Source organism: Pteropus medius, unplaced genomic scaffold (genome assembly GCF_902729225.1).
Source record: "Pteropus medius unplaced genomic scaffold, Ma_sr-lr_union100, whole genome shotgun sequence".
Lineage (NCBI taxonomy): Eukaryota > Metazoa > Chordata > Mammalia > Chiroptera > Pteropodidae > Pteropus > Pteropus medius.
Genome location: NW_024354875.1, coordinates 17,797,582 through 17,818,274, shown reverse-complemented (window position 1 = coordinate 17,818,274; position 20,693 = coordinate 17,797,582). Strand labels below are relative to the sequence as shown.

The window sequence follows — 20,693 nt, the reverse complement described above, 5'->3', positions numbered from 1 at the left end:
TAGTTTCCATAATGAAGAGTCCAGTTCAGGTTTGGGTTTTCAGGACAGGCAAGATAGGTCGAAATTCTAGTGTGTGGCTTCATTCCATACTGCCATGTAAGGTTACGCCAGTAACTAGTTACACACAACTAGATAATGCAGCGCTGTGATTTTTTTCTGCTGCTAAAGCCAAAGCTATCCAAGTGTTCCACATAGGTGGCAGACAAGGGAAAATTTCAGCTGGAGAAGATGAAAGGAATGTAAGAATCTTTCAACATGCCTATAGTATCCTAAACAACAAACCACTCCAATTGCTTGCAGATTTGCACTGGCTTCAACCCAACCCGGGCTCTAGTATTCAGCCAACTTTGTATTGAAAATGATCATCTTGCTTTGGTATTTGATGGTCAATTTCACCTTATGCGAGCAATGCTTGAAGAAATGCTTCTTGACAATTTGTAGAAATCCTGGCTGCAGTTCATTCCACAACTTTCAGTCAAGAAGTGGTGCCAACTGTTTAGGGTCAGACCTTACCATATGGAATCTAGCTCCTGATTCACAAATATTGGAAAGTACTTGAATTTCCAAAGCTTGGATGCCCAACTGTTTGAAATCACCACCACTTTCACTCCCAATAGATGAGCAGCGTTGCTTTGAACCCAGAGTCCTGGTTATCTTATTTCCTTTCAGGGACAGAGCTGCCAGATGAGGCTACATTAGAAAAAGAACACGGCATTTTGAACCAACGCACCTGGCTCTACAGCTGTCGACTTTGTGGGATTCACTCACCTTCTCTGGTCCTTAAATCTTTTAATCTGTAAAATGAGGGACTACATAATCCTTAATTTCTCTTCCAGGTCTAAATCATGATGTTATGATCCATTTTTCTATAGCCTATTTGCTGGGACAAAGGTGCTTTTCAAGTTTAGTTAGAATCAGTTCATTTTTCAAATACTTCATTGTCAAGGTGACAAAGGTGCAAAGTTACCCTTTAGGAAATGAACATTCGCGCTCAGGCTCCATCTCCTATAAATCAACCTTGCATATCTGCAATTTAAAAACGCTAATTCTCACACGTGCGTGCACGTGCATGCACACACACATACACAGTGCAGTTGAGAAACCTCCAGTCTTGATGTTTTCTAAGACTTCTTCCACTGTGAACAGTACACAAGCCTGTGAGTCCTCATTTACATTATCATAAATTCCAAGTTAATGAGTCAAAATTAATAACTTTAAATACCACCTAAACTTAGACTCTCTATAATTCTATGTACAGTTATAGCAATTGATGTTTCATGCATTATACTGAACTTACAAGCACTTTATTTGAATAAGTTTGCAATTGATTATTTCTTTAATTGAATTGTGTAGATGATATAAATAAAACGTTAACATTTTGTTGCTAAAAAAGCTTATTCTGAAATAACTGTGAAAATTAACACATTTTAATGGCTTGTAACAAACACCATCTAAAGCAGAAGTACACTGTTATTTATGTAATATATTTATTTTACAGAATAGTCTGTAAAACTATAAAATAATATACATGTCTTTTCCAAAAGACCTGCAAAGAATGCCACAGGGGAAAATTCTAAAAGATCTAAAGTTTTCTCAATGTAAAACTCAAAGAACGAAAACCCAATGGGTTAAATGATTTGTTGGGTGTTAAACAAAGTTTAGACTTAGAGATCTTCCAGGATCTCCATCTACATTACTTCTTGCAGGGTTCCTGATTTGCCAGGGAATTATTATTACGAGACCAAGCACTTATCGCTGCATCCAAGCAAAAAACTTTAGAATGGTTATAAATACCCACAATCGAGGTCTGCCTGTCCTGCTTCTATTGATTCTCGTACAGTGAACAATTCCAGCACTAACACAAGTTTCGCCCATCTAAACTTCAGTCTGCTAGCTTAGAATGAACAGTAAGGAAGCGTAACTCTTTGCATGTGATTCGGTCACTTTGTAAAGTGTCCAAAAGCCGTAGAGCTAAAATGTTAAATGGGCACACTTACCCAATATGGTTGGTTCTTAAAGAAATTTCCAGTTCTCTTAGCACTTGTGTGGATTCTTGAACACGCCGTCTGAATTTCTATAATGCAAAAACACATATTCCCACAAAACATATTTTAGCAACTGCTATAACTGCAGCTTACTTGTAACAAGTTTAACACAATAGGAAAATATCTCTGCTTCTAAAGTAGGCTTCTCTCACATTTCTTTTAGCAAAGCACACAATTTTTTCTCATCATGAAAATCAGCTTATATGAAAGGACTGGGGAAAATGACTTATTTCATGTACTTTGAGTAAGGAAATTTTCTTTTCCCAATTCCACAAAACAACAATATTTACCAACATACCTATGTGTTGGGGTCCCTAAGACCGCCCCAGTTTCAGTGACCTATGGACTCACAGGATGCAGCGTACAGTTGTCCTTATGGCTAGGATTTATTACAGCAAGAAAATACAAGGCACAGTCAGCAAAGGGAAATGACACCCGGGGTGAAGTCTGGAGCCAACCAGATATAAGCTTCTAAGAGTCTTCTCCCAGAGGAGTCACAAATGACAAAACTCGTGAAATGTTGTCTACCAGGGAAGCTCATTAGAGACTCAGTGCCCAGGGTTTTTATTGGGGGCTGGTCAGGGAGGCACTCTCTGCCTAGCACATACCGAAAGTCCAGACTCCCAGAAGGAAAACAAGCATTCAACTTAAACCATATCGTTGGCATCAACAGTTTAGGCACCGTGAGTCATTCTATCAGGAAATGGTGGGAATGCTCCCGAAATCTAGGTTCTCAGTTGACAACCAAGAGCCAGCCTTGCAAGCAGGCCTTTCTAAGGTGGCAGTCTCAGGCTTTGCTATGTTAATTTTTTTCTGCATGACCTACATTTCCCAAAAATAAATATTCAGAGTTATCTCTGCCCATGAGCCCTCATTTGGAAGGTCCCTCTTCTGGAGCACCTCTCTTCTACTTTCGGAATGCCTTTCCTTATTCCCCTGCCTATAAAATCCCACCAATCCTTCCAGAACTCTCTTAAGTCGATCTTCTTCGATGAATCCTCTTCTGATAGTAAATGTATTTATCCATCTATCTTTTCAAATCTAAATAATCTCCAAGGAATCATTAGGTTGCACTGCACATCAGTTCTCTGGAACACAATTTCCTACACAAACATTTTTTACAGCAACTAAAGTCTTAGGCCACTCTAGAAGAGGGACATTTGATGTACAATGACTTCTAAGAGCTCTACATTCTTCGTCCTACAGACCCGAACCACCTTCATGTTACACTGTTTTTAGGAAAAGTCTTTGGGAATTCTAACTCGAGATATTAGGGACCTTCCTCTGCTGCCACAATTGCAGTATTAACAGGGTTATCCAGCTCCGAAGGCAAAGGCATACAAAGAAAGGAAGGAAAGGAGAAAGTCTGGAAAGGATTCCAGGATATCGGGTGGGGAGAGTCATGCATGCCACAGATGGATCCTGGCGCCCCAGTGAAGACCTACAAACCTGTCACCCTCTTCTCCTCTTCTGAAGGCCTTTTGCTTCTCCCCCAACTGCTTCTCACCCTGGCCAAAAGGATCACAATTTCCCCCTGGTTGCCATCCCTAAAACACCCTTAAAGACTTTCTCAGATTTTAGAATGTAGGTACAGTGAGAAATACAAAATAAAAGCACCCCTGATGCTTTAAAAAAAAGAAGAGCAGGCCTCTTTTTGTCAGGAAAAGCCTTAAAAATGGCAAAGAGTCATCTATAGTTCGGAGGGACATCTAAGCCTAGTGCTTCCTGGAGAGTTTTCAAACAAGGAGGGCTGCTGATGAGGTAGAATCCATGGCCACACAGCTGAAGAAACCAATTCCAGGTGTGCTGGCTGCTCCAGAGAGAACGTTCCCATGTCAGAGTCACAAGTCTTGGGCTGTCTGCACATGCGCTTTTAGAAAACAACTCAGTGTTCCTGACTATGCATTATGCACAGTTCTGACTTGCTCCCTGAAGCCTTTGCTGGTCCCCTAACTCTGCTTTATGCTTCTTCAGGGCAAGGTCATCCCTTCTAGACATCGTCAGCTAAAAGGGCATCCAGGGAAGCACTGAGAACCCAAGAGTAAAAAAGAGGATCTGCTGACAGGCTAATAGGCATATATCAAAACAAAATTCCATCAAAACTCTGTGAGATAATGGAAACGACCATAGCAGATATTATTTATCAGGCATTTACTATGGCAACAGCACGATACCTGAGGTAAAACTAAACTGATCTCACCCCTCTGTTATATTCTTTTGGGAACTGTACCATTTTCAGCTGGACCCTGGACGAGAGAGAAGCCTTGGCACCCACTTAACACATGAACAAGAAATACTAACACTCTGCACTCCTAGAATACATCCAGAATGCATTAGAAGGGAAACTGCGTGCCTGTGGGGACCAGCAACAAGGAGCCGGGCACCGTCTGTTAGCAGCCTCCACCACCGTCCCGGACCGCTCCGTCAGAGGAAGGCCAAGGACAGGCCCACAGAGGCAGCTGAGCCCTAGAGACCTAAACAATAGGTTTCTATTCACAACTGCAGCACCACAGACTTCTTTCTCCATGGTCAGAAGCCTCTGCGAGCCAGACATGAGCCATCCCAATCCCACCCCGCAAAGCACTGACGAAGAAGTGCCCGGTATTAAATGAGGAGGCTGGTTTGGAGAGTTCTAGTCACAAAAATATCTAATTGAGGCTCTTCCTTCCCTGCCCTAGAGGGTTTAAACCTATTCAGAAGAAAATTTAAGTAGCATATGCTTAAGAAAATTTTTAGAAGACAGCAAATTAAGTATCTTGTATTCAATATAAACAAAAAATTAATGAGTGAAGTATTCAAGGGCTCCAGATGCAGTTAAGGGAAGACTGCTCAGCCTACGCTGTCTGGCTAAAATTGAAAGCCCTGAATTGAAATCTTTCCCACCCCCCAACCCCACATAATACAGCTGAGAATCTTACACTCATTTTAACTGCAAGCCATGCCTTATTCCAAACAAAATCTCCTTTTCTTCCAGGCTTTAAGCATGACAATTATGTTGAGTGGAACAGATCATTTCCTACTGCCAGTTCCTGACAGAAATCATACTAAAAGCAGGGATGGTTCATCCAACATCCATTTTATTTTTGTCTGAGCCAAATGAGCAAGGGTGAAAGATGAGGCCCAGACCAAACAAGGCCATCCAGGTGAACACACATGGTTCAGGGCAGAGATTTCAGGAATGAGGCCAACCCAAACTGACATCTTTGTCTTGGACCTCTTTATTAGGTTATTTACATGGGAGTAAAAACAATTTCTTAGACTCTTCTTTGTTTTTTGTTTTACAGTCTTTGCCTTAACCCAGAAATAATCTTTCTAAAGGAGAACTGGGACTATGCCAGGAGGAACCCACTTCCCCCCTATGGGGTCTGAAGCTGGAGTCTAAGAATCTTCCTCCCTATGGGGTCTGAAGCTGGAGTCTAAGAAACGCTCTCTAGGAGACAACGCGTTTTCTCCTTTCTTTTCAGAATCTGACAAATGTTGCAATAATTGTTTGGGAATGGAACATGCTCTGAGGGGAGCTCTCAGTCTTGTGTACAAGCGTTAATGTTTTGGCCATGCTCAGCTTGGGGCGAGTATGCCTAATGCTGGGGTCAGAGCTATCGTGCCTGAAGGTTTCTGCCTGGAGATTTCTGAAAATGTTTCTAAAATAGAATCTTGCTGCCCTGTACAAAGAAACAGCCTAGAAAATCACCTGAGGCTTTCAGGTTCTGTTTTGTGTGTATGGATGTGCCTTCATTTAGCCCTATGTAATATGATTAAATTGAGACTGCTACATCCTTGGGAGGAAGAAACAAAAAAGGAACAAATGAGAATTAAGCAGCTGTCTCATTTAGTGGGGCTGACAGAAACTCTTTTTAAAAAAGAAATGTATGTGCCATATTTGTGAGGAGGAAAAATATTATGATACTTTGACAGGTCTGTTCTTAGAAAATGAGGCTGTCATTCAAGTCACATATGACGTTCTAGTCAATAGCAAAAATCTACAGTCCATTTTCATCATTATGCCTAGATTTTATTTCTGCTTGCCTACATGTTAACCATAGCACAAAGGGCCAGGAAACTTCCAAAAGGAAATAATAGCTGCTCCCCTTTGTTTGATATTTTTTTTTGGGGGGGGTGTAGAGTAGAAGCAAAAGATGAAGAAAAAGATTTTTTAAGAAATACTAGAGCCCTGGAAACAGTGGCTAACTAGGAAAAGTGTGCCCTTCTGCTCTGATGAGTCGCATGTGGAAACAACAGAGAGAATTCAGCTCAAGATATTTTCGCTGCAGACTTCAAAGCAGAAGTGGAAGGTCAACTGAAAATCAAGCGTTATCTGGTGAAGAGTCTCTTTACTCATCTTAAGCAAGGACAGCTCTGCCCTGAGACATCCTAGGACTGCCTCGGACCCGCAGGGCTGTGCCAGGCTTTATGCTTTACCACGAGGCATAAGTATAAACCAATTGTGTGGCTGCACAAAGCAGGGCTTGTTTGGAACAGGAGAGAGTCAGCTGAGAATGGAATCAGCTATTCTCTCTTTACCTTCTGGGGGCCAAGAGCAGGGTTAGGATGGGAGAAGCTGCTAAAAGCATCAACACAGGATGTGAGAACACAGCTGGGATGACAATGCTCTAGTGATTTTTCAAGGTCTCTGGAAATGCACCAAGACATGAAAGATAAGCTTTCCTTTTTGCAAGGCCTGCTTTTCTAGGGGCCCAAACACCTCTGCACTGGACTCACTGCCCTGTGTAATTAGAAATGGCAGTGACTCAATAACGATCAGAGGCACATGGCTCCCATCTTAGGAAGTACTTTTAAACACATCCTCACGTGAGAAAGATGGCTTTTTTCTTTGTCTTCTCATGTCGTCTGTCTCCAAAGGTTGTTTTCTTGGAGGCTCTGGCAGAGGCTATAACGCAGAGGAAGGAAGGCCTCCTCCAATGCAGAGGATTCTGCTCACTAATAGAGAAGCGGCAACAAAGAGTGGAAACAAATCCATCTTACCTTCCTGGTTACAGCTGGATCCAGATAGCCTTTGAGCTTTTGAATGTATGTATGAGGAGGATTCTTCACCTGGAATCGTTCCTGCAGGAAGCACAAAAGTAAAGTAAAAAGCATGACAGGTACGAAGGCATGACAGTCAGCCATGTTCAAATACATTAATACTGATGATCCAAGGCTGAAATATACCCACAGTAGGAATGTGACCCAGCAGATAATCATTACGTACTAACAGTTTTGACTGTTTATAGTAGATGCTATTATCTTCTCTTTGCATACGAGGAGACTGAAACTCCGAAAAATTCAGTACTTCCCTAAGCTGACACAGCTGTCCGTGGCACGAGCGGATTCAAACCCATGTCTTCCATACTCTAGTGTCTATACCGCTTCATAGGGCTCCGAGCTTGCATTCTGGGAATAATGCTCTGCCCAACCTGGTATCAGGCCTTCTTTTACCAGGTCTTCAGTCTATTGCATATTCTTTTGAATATTTCTGAAGTTGGCAAACATTTTTTTGATTATTTTATCTTTAAAAAAAAAACTTGACTCAAACTGGATAAAACCAATTTGTTTCAAAAATGAGTATGAGTCTCTTGTTAAGAGACTAGAGTGTGCGTGTGCACGTGCGTGTGCGTGTGCGTGTGTGTGTGTGTGTGATCGTTAAAGGGTTCCTAAGGCAGTTCCAAACTGGAAGACCCAAAAAATAGTTTGAGCAAAAACACAATCGTTGAAATAAGCATATAATATATATCCCAAGGTGATATTTAAATGTAAATCTGAGGTGAGACCCAAGAATCTGCATGTCTAACAAGTTTTATGCTGATGCTGTGGATGGAGAGGTCATACTTTGAGAAACTCATGCCCATGTGTGTCATGTTTGATAGACCATGTCCAAAGCAGCATAATTAGCAGTAGTGAAAAACTCAGTAAAACCCAAATGCCCACAAACTATGAAATGGGTAAGTACTTGTATTATGTTCATACAACAGTATATTACGATGGAAATGAATACACTGTATTTCATGTACTGCATCCTCCTGTGTGGACTGATGGATGTTATAAGCCTGATCTTATAAGACAAAAAGAACATACGATTTCATTTACATGGATCTACACAACAGGCAAAAATAAACTTTAATGGCTGGGACACATATATATATTGATGTTGTATACAGAAAGAGAGAAGGAGGGAGAAAGAAAAGGAAAGAGGGAGAAAGAGGGAGAAGGTGAGAGGGAAAAAGGGAGGGAGAGGGAAGGAGGGATGCCATTAACATAAAAATAATAGTTGAAGAGGGACGAGGTGGGGGAAGGGAAATACAGAGTAATCCTGAAAGGCCAGCAATGTTCTATTTCTGATTGAAGTAGCAGTTACACAGGTGCTGGCTTTATCCTACTTATTATGCTATTCTTAGGTTTCACAGCCTTTTCTGTACATGTGCTATATTACACACCCAAAAAAACATTTAAACACATCAGCTCTAAAAAGAAAAACAAAGATTCATCATGAAATCAGGACAATTCTCATCAGGTTCTCCTTTACCTACAACCCAAAAGACATTTTCCTAGTAATTTTTTTAAAACTGATTACTGCTTATGCCACAATGAAATTTTGTAGTATTTCACAACACAGACACTGGCCAGCATGTTTAAGCATTTGTTTATCCCATATAAATTGTATTTCCCAATGCAGGGAACCACAACATTCTTCCTGGTCCACTTAATTGTTGCTCACTTACATATTTAGAAATGCTAAAGATCATCTTACTACTATCAAAAAGATAATCTTATTAGTGAAAGTATATTTTATTATTGTTTAATGTTTTAAAATAGGGGGAAGTGGCTTGTAGTAAGATACCTATCAATAATTTCTCTTTATTTAAAAAATGATCAAGGTGAATTTAATAGCATATAAATCATATCTCAACAAAGCTGTTAACAAAAAAGATTAGCATATTGTTTCTAATTATTCCCCCAAATTCTCTATCCTAAGAGCGATTCTTAAATAACAATTCATAAGTAACATCTCTAGTGCCATTGCTGTGTTTATGTATAAAGTCCTTTTTTTTTTTTTTTAAATCACCATCACTTCACTAAGGGATCAGACAGAATCCAAGTGCCATGGGGTTTTAGCAATAGCTCAGCTGAAGGCTAAAATAATCACAAAAAGCTCTGGTCTGAAAAATGAACTGATAAGCTATCGAGAAATCAGTTACTATTTCCAACCTTGCGTATAACAGTTGATGCCAGAGCTATATTAGGATATAATAAAACTTATGCTTTTTAATAACAATCCAATTATCCAATCTCTTAAAAAGCCTATGACCAGTGACAATGTAATGTTCTCACTTCTGTTACAGAAATCAATTACTTCTAAATATAAGGTCCTTAACACATGAACCTCAGGGAATTTTAACTGTCGCTAATGTAGTATTTGCTTGAGGACCTAAAATTTGAATGTGTGGACAGCTGCTGAGCCTTCTAATGCTTGTTCTTTTTAGGCAATGTGACAATAAACAAAAGTCATGTTTATTCCTTTAAAATAACAAAATCTGATTGAATACAACATATAACATTGGCATAGTGAATCCCATTTCTGATAGTCCAATGAACCTTTGTCCATTTCTTACTTAAGATTGGGGTGCCCTAGAAAGGCTTTCTCAAATATATACATTTACTGGTCCTGTAAAGATTTCCCTATAATCATTCCCCTGAAATTATGGACAAGGTCTAAATTTAATACACTCATACTTTTTCAACCGTGCTTATTAGCATTTACTGTTATGTTTTAGGCACATTTTTTGTTTGTTTGAGTAACTTACTAATGTATTTCCAAGAAACAGAAAATGAATACACCTAATGCTTTAAAAAACAGTAGGTTGACATTATAGCTACTTCTCAGAAAATTCTGCCTATATCCAGGGATTCAAATAAAACTTCTATGGCAGAAGAATATGAAGCCCCAATCATTTTCCTAAAACTTGAGGTTGTTCATCTAATCTCAAAAGGAGCTGCTGTTTGAGTTATAAATCCAGCATCTGGTTCATCAAACCTTTTCTGTCTCTTCAATATGAACATTTGGATAACAGAAACATCTGAGGGAATACACTGAAAAATTTCAGCACCTTGCCAAAACACATTTTTATTGTGAAGAACTCTGGACAAGTTATTGACATCATATTTATTTAAATTAATAATTTTTCTCTATTAGAATTTTTGATTTTGAATTGAAACCCAAAACGTCCTTGGCTGGCAGTTTTCCATCACCCCATCTCCCACGTGCTATTTTCGACAACTGGTTACCTGCTTGCTCAGCATCATTGATGTGGCGAGCTTACAGAAATTAAGTCCTCTGCTTGAGTTACATGATACAGAAATATACATAGGGATAAAAAATATTCTTTAATTACAGTGATTTGTCGATACGGATTGATAAGCCGTCTGAAAGTCTTTAAAATATAAATTTCTTTCAAAATGTCTTATCAGTACAACATCACCACCACCCTGACCTCTTGCCATTTATCTCTTTGTATGATCAAATTTTCCTCACGAAATATTTCTTGATGGGAAATAACTACTGTTCTGGGGTTTTTTAATCATTCCCCATAAGCATTCACACTGGCCCCAAAAAAGAGCCCAAAGCCAATTCAGGCACCTGGCCAGAGACTGCACTGGGAGAAGTGGCTGGGAGAAGGAGGGGAGAATAGGCCTTAGAATCAGAATCTTCATTAAGCTTCTGTGTTGTTTGCAAATATTTTACCCGATAGACTGTTAGGATTTCAATTTCTCTGGTAATAATTAGGAAATTTCTTCTCACTGCTAAAACTTCATTTATGCAAGCTCAGGAACACAATTACCTTTGCATCTGAGGCAGCACTTCTGTTTCTCAAAGGTTAACTTATCTTTTAATAACTTTCCAGTTTATCATAAACTTATCAGTTTATCTTTACACCACTTAGCTCACTCAAGCCTCCCTGTGTGTCAAGTCGATATTAACTCCATTTTATAGGTGGAGGAACTGAGGTTCAGATATTAAATGACTTTCCTTAAATCACACTCGTACACACCTGCGCACACACACAGCACAGGTCAAGGATTCAAACTCAGGTTTTCTGCATCTCTGATCCTTGTTCTTTTCACCACGCTGCAATAAGTGTGCTCCTCTTGCTTTTTGATAAAAGTTTTTAAAAGGGTAGAAACATCTTTTCTTCTCTGAGTCCCAATATATGGAAGAATGCTTGGCACAGTTAGTCCTTAATAATGTTCAAAGACTTACATTTCTTTTAAATGTCATACACGTCACTTTTCTCATAAATTAAAGGTAACTTTTTCAAAGTTTAAAAGTACACAAAGAAATTGTAAACACTCTGTACAGATCATACAGCCAGTGCTAGACATAAGTCAGCCAAACTAATGTCATAGCTGAAGAACATCTGCTGTAAGCCTGTGTTGTACCTCTAATGGCTCCGAAACTGCCTAGTGCCTTACATTATCATACATTTCTCATTAACTCAATCCACTAAGGCTTATGTTCACCTCCCCTCCCCCCACAGGCCACCAGGAAGGTTAGGTGGCCTACACGCCAGCACAGCCTGCATGTAAGTAAAAGACAAAGCAGTTACTGGTCTTCATTTAATGACTAAAGTTCATCTACTGCAACCCAAAATGGAAAACCAGGCCATTCCTAAGGGAACTAACTAAAGGTTGTATTAAGAAGTATATTAAGTTCATTAGGTCAGCCACAACAGATGGAATTCACCAGCTATGCTACTGGCTATGTGTCTTCCCTATTAGACACAGACAGGCAGCCTTAGGTTCTTTCTAACCAGCCGAACTGTTTCTTTGGTGCCTCCCTCCCTCCATGCCCGCCTTTCTCCACCCAAATCTAATAAAGTTTGTCACTGAAAGCCTTCCTGCATAAAGGATTAGAACTGGACACTCCACTCATCTAGCAAAACATTTATAATCCTTTGTATCCACTCTATCCATGCACATAATTACATAATAAATTACTTAATTGAGGTTAATTTGGTGTTAACTGGACTTACACCAAGCATGTTAAAAGCATTTCCGCTCTATAAATTATATTTGGATAGGCAGCTCCAAAATCAAACAGAATTTCACTCTAAATTTGTCTTACATCTTAATATTCTTAGGTTTAAGGAATGAAATTATAGCAAGATATCTGAGAATAAAGGAAGTCTCTGGGAAATGGATGGCTCACGGGGGACATAATGCCGAGTTTCTCTCCTTGTTTGGGATGGCTACAGGGCCACTGGCTCTATTTCAGTAGTGTATTAGCAGAGCTACATAAACTGCTTAAACATCCTCAGGGATAAATTAGATGTCACCATCGTTATGCCATTATTAATGTTTTATTATTTGATCTCGTAATAATTCACTTCAGATAGTGAAAATTCAAAGGGCTTTGCTTTTGTGCACATAAGCTCAGTACACTTGAATGATTTTTACTCCTAGAAGCTGAAAGTAGTCACACTTCCTTTCCCAAGGCTGAGTAAGCAAATTGTAGTCTCTAAACAAACCATAATTATTGCCAGCATAATTGTCATTAATGATTACTCATTTGCAGGATTTAGCTTGGTACTAAACGCTCTTCAGAGCTATGTTGACAGGAATAATCTATGTCCTCAAGGAGTTTACCTTCTAAAATCGATAATACTGACATAAGTACACAGGGAGAAGAAAAGACAAAAGGGCTTAATATTGTATATACACAGAAATGATTTATACAGTATAGGAGAGACCAAGAATAATGTACCAGGGGGTGGGGGTGGGGGGTGCCAAGACCAGAATCAGGGTTCCTAAGCAGGAGAGACTAAGGGAAGCCTTAACATCTCAGCCCTCAGAGGGCTAACAATTTATACTAGCAGAAAAAAATTTATACAAACAGATCTAGATTCCTACCCCACCAACACTGAGAGTACCAAAGTCCCCAAGGGAACATATAGTCCATGCCCCTCCCCACCGAAAAAAATTCTGAAACTTCAGAAAGGCTGCCAGACTGTCCCACCTACAAAAAGTATTTGTATGAAAGAAGAGGACAATTTAGAGAAAATGAGGAAAAAGTATTAAGACTCTACCTACTTACAGTAATAGATAGAAAGAAAAGCAAGCTCAGATGGGATTCTAATTTCATCTAACAACTACCAGAGGCAGCTAGTGCCAGCTGTGATCCTATTTAGAAGGGTCCCTGTGGTTATTACTGGATGAAATATTTTGCTAAATAAGTCCCTGACTCTGAACATCTTAAATCTTACTATCACATTTAGGTCTCCTGTTTCTAGGCACCAACGTGAAAAAACAAATTTTTTTTTTGTCGTTTTATTCTTTCATTCATCCAGAAATCATTATGCAAGATGCTGTATAAAAAGCACAAAATGAAACAAATTCAATTCCAAAACACCAAATCTCATCTCTGAGATACAACAGACATCACTGTAATACAAAGTATTATAAGAACCAAAGTATGATAAGAACCATATGTGATAGTCTGGAAGTTCAAAGAAAGGTAAGGCTCTTTCCAACTGAGATGATCAAAGGAACTTCCCTGGAGAAAGTAGCTTTTGAATTGAGTTTTGAAGGACAGGCAGCATACAGATATCCTGGGACAGTGTGAGAGGCAGGAGACAGAGGAGTTTTCCAGATGGGGGACCATGGGAATAAAGGTAGAAAAGCACAGAGTACGTGCTCGCAACTTCAAGGGGTTTAGCTGGGTCCCAGTAACGCAGTTTATCAAAGGTAATGGCAAAAAGATCTAACCGGTAACTTGGAAAGGGCAACGGTGGACGTCAAATAATAGGCTACTGGATGCAGGAGAGACAACAGGAGTCACTAAGGGGTTTTGAATAGTGGAAGAGCCCATGGTTAAGGATGTAATAAAGCTCTCTCTTTTCTTCATTCCCAACTTTAAAAGTTGGCCATTTCTGCACTAGACTAGACTTTAAAAATCAGTATGTCAGATTCATTCCACAGCCTTAGTTTCTTGGAGAGCCTTGAAGCATTCTTCAGCTCTGAATATGAAATCATTTTCCTAGTCTGAGAGGAGAGGACAACTTTCCAAGTGTTCCATTACAGTTCTCAGACTGAAAATAACTTTTGATGAGACTTTTCCAAATAATTTCCTTTATTTAGACTAGTAAAAGTTTCTTCTAGTTCAACAGGTCTTTCCTAATCATAACATCCTATAATTCATTCTCTAATATGTAATATTAACTGGGCTTCTTTAATCCCATTCATAGTTCATCATTTTCCCCCAATTTAAAGTGTTTTAATTGAATTTACTGAATTTGTGAGGAAGGAAGGAATGTTAATGAAGTTTGTTTATTATTTCATGTTGTCCTAAGAAAAAACAGAACCACGATTCTGCTGGACACACAGCAGTGTTCAGTAAGTATAGCTGCTGTTATTATTGGGGATATAAGAACTGAACACGGTGACAGAAGATTGGATTTATACTGGGAAATCCTCAAGATAATCTTCAAATCCTTTGTTCTCTGCCCACAGCAGCCAAAGCTTTCCCCTCTTTTAGACTGGCATTTCTTAAAATATATGCCATCAAAAACCTTCATCTAAAGCAACTGAGGATGCTTGTTAAACTGCAAAAATTCTCCTGACCCAATTCATTAAGTACAAGTACTCAAGAATCTGCATTTTCTTAAAGCCCCCAAGTAGATCCCCTGTACACTAAAGCTTTAGATTATACTTCCTACTTTGGATATCTGAATCCCTCTCTTTACTCAACCTACAAAAAGAATGTGCAAAAAAAGAACCTACAAAAAAAATCCTTAGTAAAGAAAGGCTGAAAAATATTTCCAGTTATGTTTAGAAATACAGACTTGCATTATAAAACCATAGTTACGGTCTGCACTAAACTTCAAGAAAATTTTGCAAAATCCCTGGAAAGTACTTCTATAAAAATGCAAGAGGTACAAACACACCTCATTGTTTCTTCACCTGAAAAACAGGAATATAAAAACATTTCTCCCCCCATTTACTACATATTACTTAAGGATGCCTTTCAAACAAGAACATACTGAAGATTTTTTAAAGTCTCCTGAGCTAACCATGTACTATATAAACAAAATCATGGAGGAGAAAAAGAAAAATACCTGAGTTCTGATGATCCTGCTCAGGAAGAGGAGGAGGAGGGGGAGGAGGACATTTTTTATATTACAGGAAAAAGACAAATAGTTACATTTATGTTAGGAATCAGTTCAATGCAAAAAAAAAAAACACACAAAAAACTGGTAATTATAAAATCAAAGAAATTAAGTACATTAATATTAAAAATGATTTGAAAAATATCAATATGATCTCTATTTTTAGACATATATTTTAGACAAGGCCTAGATACTTAAACTTTGAGAAGCAGATGCACCAAGCAGCTATGATGACCTCTACCCTCTCACATTCTCGTTGCTAATACCATCCCCTTTTAAAAAGAATAGGGCTCCTTAGAGAAAGTCAGATTCCAGGTCTGGGGCAAGGAAAATACAAGTTAAGCATAAGAGATGGGTTTTGCAAAATAAAAACAAGCTCTCAAAGATTAATAGAGTCATGTTAAAAAGGACAGAGGAGCCAGCATGAAGAGGTTCTCATACGTCAAAGTATTGATAATGTGAGCCTCGAAAATCTCATATTGATTGAAACACACTGGCTCTGAAAACCCATGAGTTCACAATGATGCTTACAAAAGGCAAACCTATTTGCCACCTTTTGAAGTACCTATGAAACTAAATCCTTACTCTGAAAAATGGTAATTTAGGGAAAGACTTCCAGGAATAAATACATGCCAGAGTAAAACCAAGACCCAGCTGAAAGCTCTAGTTGCTGGCTTAATGTAGAAGGGAAATGAGATTATAAAATCACCTTTGTGCAACTCCTCGTGCAACTGATTCAGCAAAAGTTTATCAATTAGTTTTAAACCCACTAGGTACAAGGCTGATAGGTAACCAGGCGTATGATGGTCCCAAAGTAACATTCTTCAGATACTTTTCGGTTCAAGGGTAAAAACATAATTATACAATGGAGGGTTCACATTGTGACCTGATCCACTGACTAATATTATCTAATAGTGAGACATCAGACGTTGTTTCCTATGATATTCTAGACAAAGAGGTTCATCATCAATCTAGCACATTTTTACATGTAACTTCTGGTTAATAGGAAATTCAGGAATTCAAACACCTCTAGGAAACAATCAGACAAATGCAGAAAACAAAACTTGCTACAAAATGGCTTTGCCTGGTTCTCTTCGCTCTATGAGCATCAAGAACAAAAATCTGTTTGATTCTAACAGACTTAAAGAATATAACAGCCAGATGCAATGTGTGATTGATCCTGGACTAGATTCTTGTTTGAACAAACCAGGTGAAAAGAGTATTATGAAAAATTGGGACATATGAACTAGGTAATAGACGACATTAAGGAATTATTCATTTTAATTGAAATTATTTGGATACAAGAGAAAATTCTCATTCTCATAAGATGCATACTGAATTAAAAAAAAAATACGCTAGGAAACAAAATACCAAACAAAAAATCTGAAACCCAAAATTAGGATTACATAGAGGGGAAATACTGAGTATCAAAATGATAAAAGAAAAACACTTAGGGTTTGAAAGATAGACTTTCCAAAGAATTAAACACATCTCAAAAACCTCGTAATGATTTAAAAAGATAGCATTTCAACATGCCACAGAATTATGGAAACATAATAAAAATTTTAATTTAACATCAAACAATATTAAATATAGTAAAAATATCAGCCAGCCAGAGGACTGGATAAGGGGAGATGGCCATCTGGTAGACCAACAGCTGGTAAAGCCAGAATGAAGTGACTGTGGCTAAATGTAGAATCAAAGCCTGGAACTTGAGGACAGCGGCCGAAGGCAGATTAAGTCTGGAGTCTGGGAGCCAGGGGTAAGGCTGCTGCTGCATCGCTATCTTTTCCTCAACTTCTTCCCCACTGTCTATGCTATTCGCAGGCTTGCTCAAATAACAAACATGGCAGCCACCAACACTGAAGTAGGCCACAGTCTCCTTCCCACCTTCACCATGCCGCCACTCATTTACTACCCCTGGTGCTCCAAGGACAAGTCCTCATTACCTAGGATCTGATGGTCCACACAAAATGATATATCAGTATCCAGTAATATTTGCTTACTTGGCAGAGAAGAGCTGTACTAGATCACAAAATCACGAACATTAAAAAAAAAAAAAAATTAGCAATATGTTTGCTCTTTAATTTTTTAGGAAATTTTACTCAAGTGATAAATTGGCTTAACTTGTAACTATTGATACAAGTTATCCAATAAGTAACTTTTTATCTTTTGAAAGAGATAGTATTAGAAAATATAAGTAAAGGATTTAAAAAATAATTATGCTCCTAATGATTGCATTTAAATGGTACGGGTCGGTTGTGTTGAAAAGGACAAGAGAGCAACTCTCACTGTAATGGAGTAAAGAACTATCTTAGTGTAGTGGAGTATCTCGGTGCCACTGCTCTGACTCAGCTCTGGCCTGTGGCAGCTGGGGCCCTCCTCTTTCTTGATCAGGACACGTGCCAAGCCTTGGGAGGTGAAATTTAATCTTCCTGAAGTGCTTAACACAGGAAGCTGAGTGTAAGTGGGTAATGGTTTCCTGCCGCCTCCTCACTCTCACATTTTTTGTTGTTTTTAATCTCTCATATCATTCCATACAAGCCAAGGAGACTGAAGACCCCCATCTCTCACTAAGGCTACAATGCAAAACAATAGCCAGCCATTAGGGGGCAAGGTCGAGCCATGCGAAACCACTCCCCAAAATAAATCACGCTGACAGGAGGGGCAAAGCCACATGGAAACTTTCTGAGCCAACTCAGGTGTGGCGCCACTAATGTTTCAGGACTGAATTATACATTCATGTAATCTATACTCATCAGTATTAGTCATCTAAAACTTCCTGAATTTATGACTAACCACTTCCACTTCATCATTCACCAGAGGCATAGTTATGAACCAATCTCCTTCCCCACCAATAACACCTGAGAAGACACAGATGAAGCCTCTGTGATAGCCTCTTTTTTGTTTCAATGGATCATTTCCAGGTCCCTTTGTAACCAGGAATAACTGAAAGGGCTCATAACTAGAGTTTGGAAATAGGTGTTCTCATCTCACTAACTAGCCAGGGTGGCCTTGGTACTAACAGTATAGTCACTTATGCTCTTAAACTTCAGTTTCATCATCAATAAATTAAGAGGATGAATGAATAGGTAGAAAAGGTGAAAGGACTTTCACTGTACTGCATATGCTCTAAAAGAGTTAATTTTCTTTGACAAGCATGTGTTAACTTTTTAAGTTAGAAAAATAAAGAGTGGCTTGAAATAAATGGTCTCTAACAACCCTATCTGATATAATGATTTGAAAGTCTTAGGTTCATCTGAGATCTCTCAAGCTCCCTAAAAGCAGCCTTTACCCTAAACTGGTATGAAACAGCCAAGACCCCAAAGCCAAACAATGCAGCACAAAAGTCTCTGTTCAGGGAACACCAAAAATTGAGGCAGAAGAGTAAGGGGTGTTCTCTGTCTGCAAATTATGAAGAACACTGAAAGAGCCCTTTTACTGTCATTTGCAATTGTCAAAAGAACTTTATCATTTCCAGCTTTTTACTCTGAAACTGTCAATCTCATGCCATTTGAAACTTTCCTTAGTATCCTCAGAGTCCTCAAATTAATGTCCTCATGGGAACTCAGCCCACTTACTACAGCACAGAAATAAACCCTTTGGGCTGCACCCTGCACCACCCAAAATCCATCAGGGAAGGCTCTCCGTGGCTTCTGCAGCCCCATTCTGACCAGGGCTAAACAGTTTTCCCATGTTATTTTAACTTATGAGACCCATTAGAAGCTCAGGTCCTGTTTACATTTACACGATAATCTAGGAAAGGACTAAGGAACATTGCTGGAATACTCTTACTATAGAAAGCTCTTTGGGATTTAATCACTTAATTTTTTTTTTTATTTTGTGCCCTAGTATTAGCCAAAGAACTGGATTTTCAGTTGACCATGGGTAGGTGAAGACAGAGCTTCACTGCACAAATGCCCATACAGACTCCTTTGTATCTACATCAGGCATCCTTTCTTCTTTAAAAGAGTTTCCAGAAGTGAGCGGTGAAGTTTAGTTTCACTTATCACCATCAAATTACGCCAATAGGTAGAGAAAGGTGAAAAAGATAGAGAAACAGGAAACCTCTACCCACCCCATGCTTCCTCTCCCACCTACCTTCTTCTTCCTTTTGCCTTCTCTTCCTTCCCCACTGTCACCCTAACATATCATTTAGCTATTCTTTCTTTCATTCAATACACTTGCAATAAGCACCTATTTTGTTTCAGGCACTAAGCAAGGTACTGGAGGTACGCATGCAAATGACACATGGCCCATGCCCTTAAGTAACTCACTTATGGTGTGGGAAGACATATTTAAATACTTACAAAACAAAGAGACATATTAATGCAACCATATGAAAGTATAAAAAAGTATATGAATTCTAGTCAACTCAACTGACTTTCCTAAACTGAATCAGGACAAAGCATCTTATTTTAATCCTCCATATGTGCTTCTTTAGAGAAAGACAGTAGGTTTGATGGACTGATTTACATGATGCCCACAACACATAGAAAATTTAGGTTTCATTATCAGTGCAAGGATAATCTTTGTTCACCAGAAGTCGATATATTATTATGTTCCTCATTCAAAAAGATGACTTATGAAAGTTTACAACTTTATAAAAGACTTTTTTTTAAAATGAGGAAATCAGTGAGGAAGGAAAATGTGGGCAGGAAAAATTATAGGAAGTCATGGATAAGACTGGTAAACAAAACACATGCCTGTAGGACACTGTTTACTTGGTAATGGGTGAACCGCAGATTGGCTCTGAGCATTCTAGCAGCCAAGGAATAAAAGGAGACACTCACCAGTTCCATGATTCAGTGTCCACATAATTTTTCATAGAACTAAACCTGAAATAATTTCACCATAAGCCCTCCAACACTTTTGTTCACATACTTCCTTCTGTAATATCCTATTTCACTTTGTACAACTTGCCTATAACATGTATCTTAAATAACAGATAATAATATATCTGCCATTATTTGTTTAAAAAGAAATAAAATTAATATTTGTATTCAATATACTGTGCACAAAGCATCAGGGGCCAGGGAGAGTTAATGGGTCAGATGTCAATGACAACACTCCACAGTCATTGTTTTAAGACTTTACTGATAAGATGCTTGCCTTAATGTTTTCTTGGACTGAAATTTTATAGCTGTGCCTTTTCCCGACAGCATCCTGACTTCTAATCATAAAGTATGTTTGGGTAAACATACAATGATAGAGCCAACGCAATAAATTTTTCTGAATCTTTTGCAGACAATTTAACAATAAAAACAATGCTACCAATATTAAATGTCTGGACCCCTTTGCAGCAGCAGAAGCAGCTACATCGTTTATGAAACGCCTACTATGTGCCAGGTGTTATTCTAGGTACTTTACATATATTACCTCCAATCCTCAAAATAATTTCAGGATGTTAGTATTAACTACACTTTATAGATGAGGAAAAAGTGGAGATCATTAAGTGCAAATATCTTTTATTTTTAAATTTTATATTATA

General features: G+C 38.6%; 1 protein-coding gene across 1 annotated transcript in view; it reads right to left on the bottom strand.

Annotated features, from left to right (window-relative positions):
• Positions 1–20,693, bottom strand: part of FMNL2 (formin like 2) — a 255,979-nt gene that overhangs the window by 85,026 nt on the left and 150,260 nt on the right. Inside the window, 2 exon segments of the mRNA XM_039855892.1 lie at positions 1,998–2,074; positions 7,029–7,109. Coding sequence (XP_039711826.1) covers positions 1,998–2,074; positions 7,029–7,109 — 158 coding nt within the window.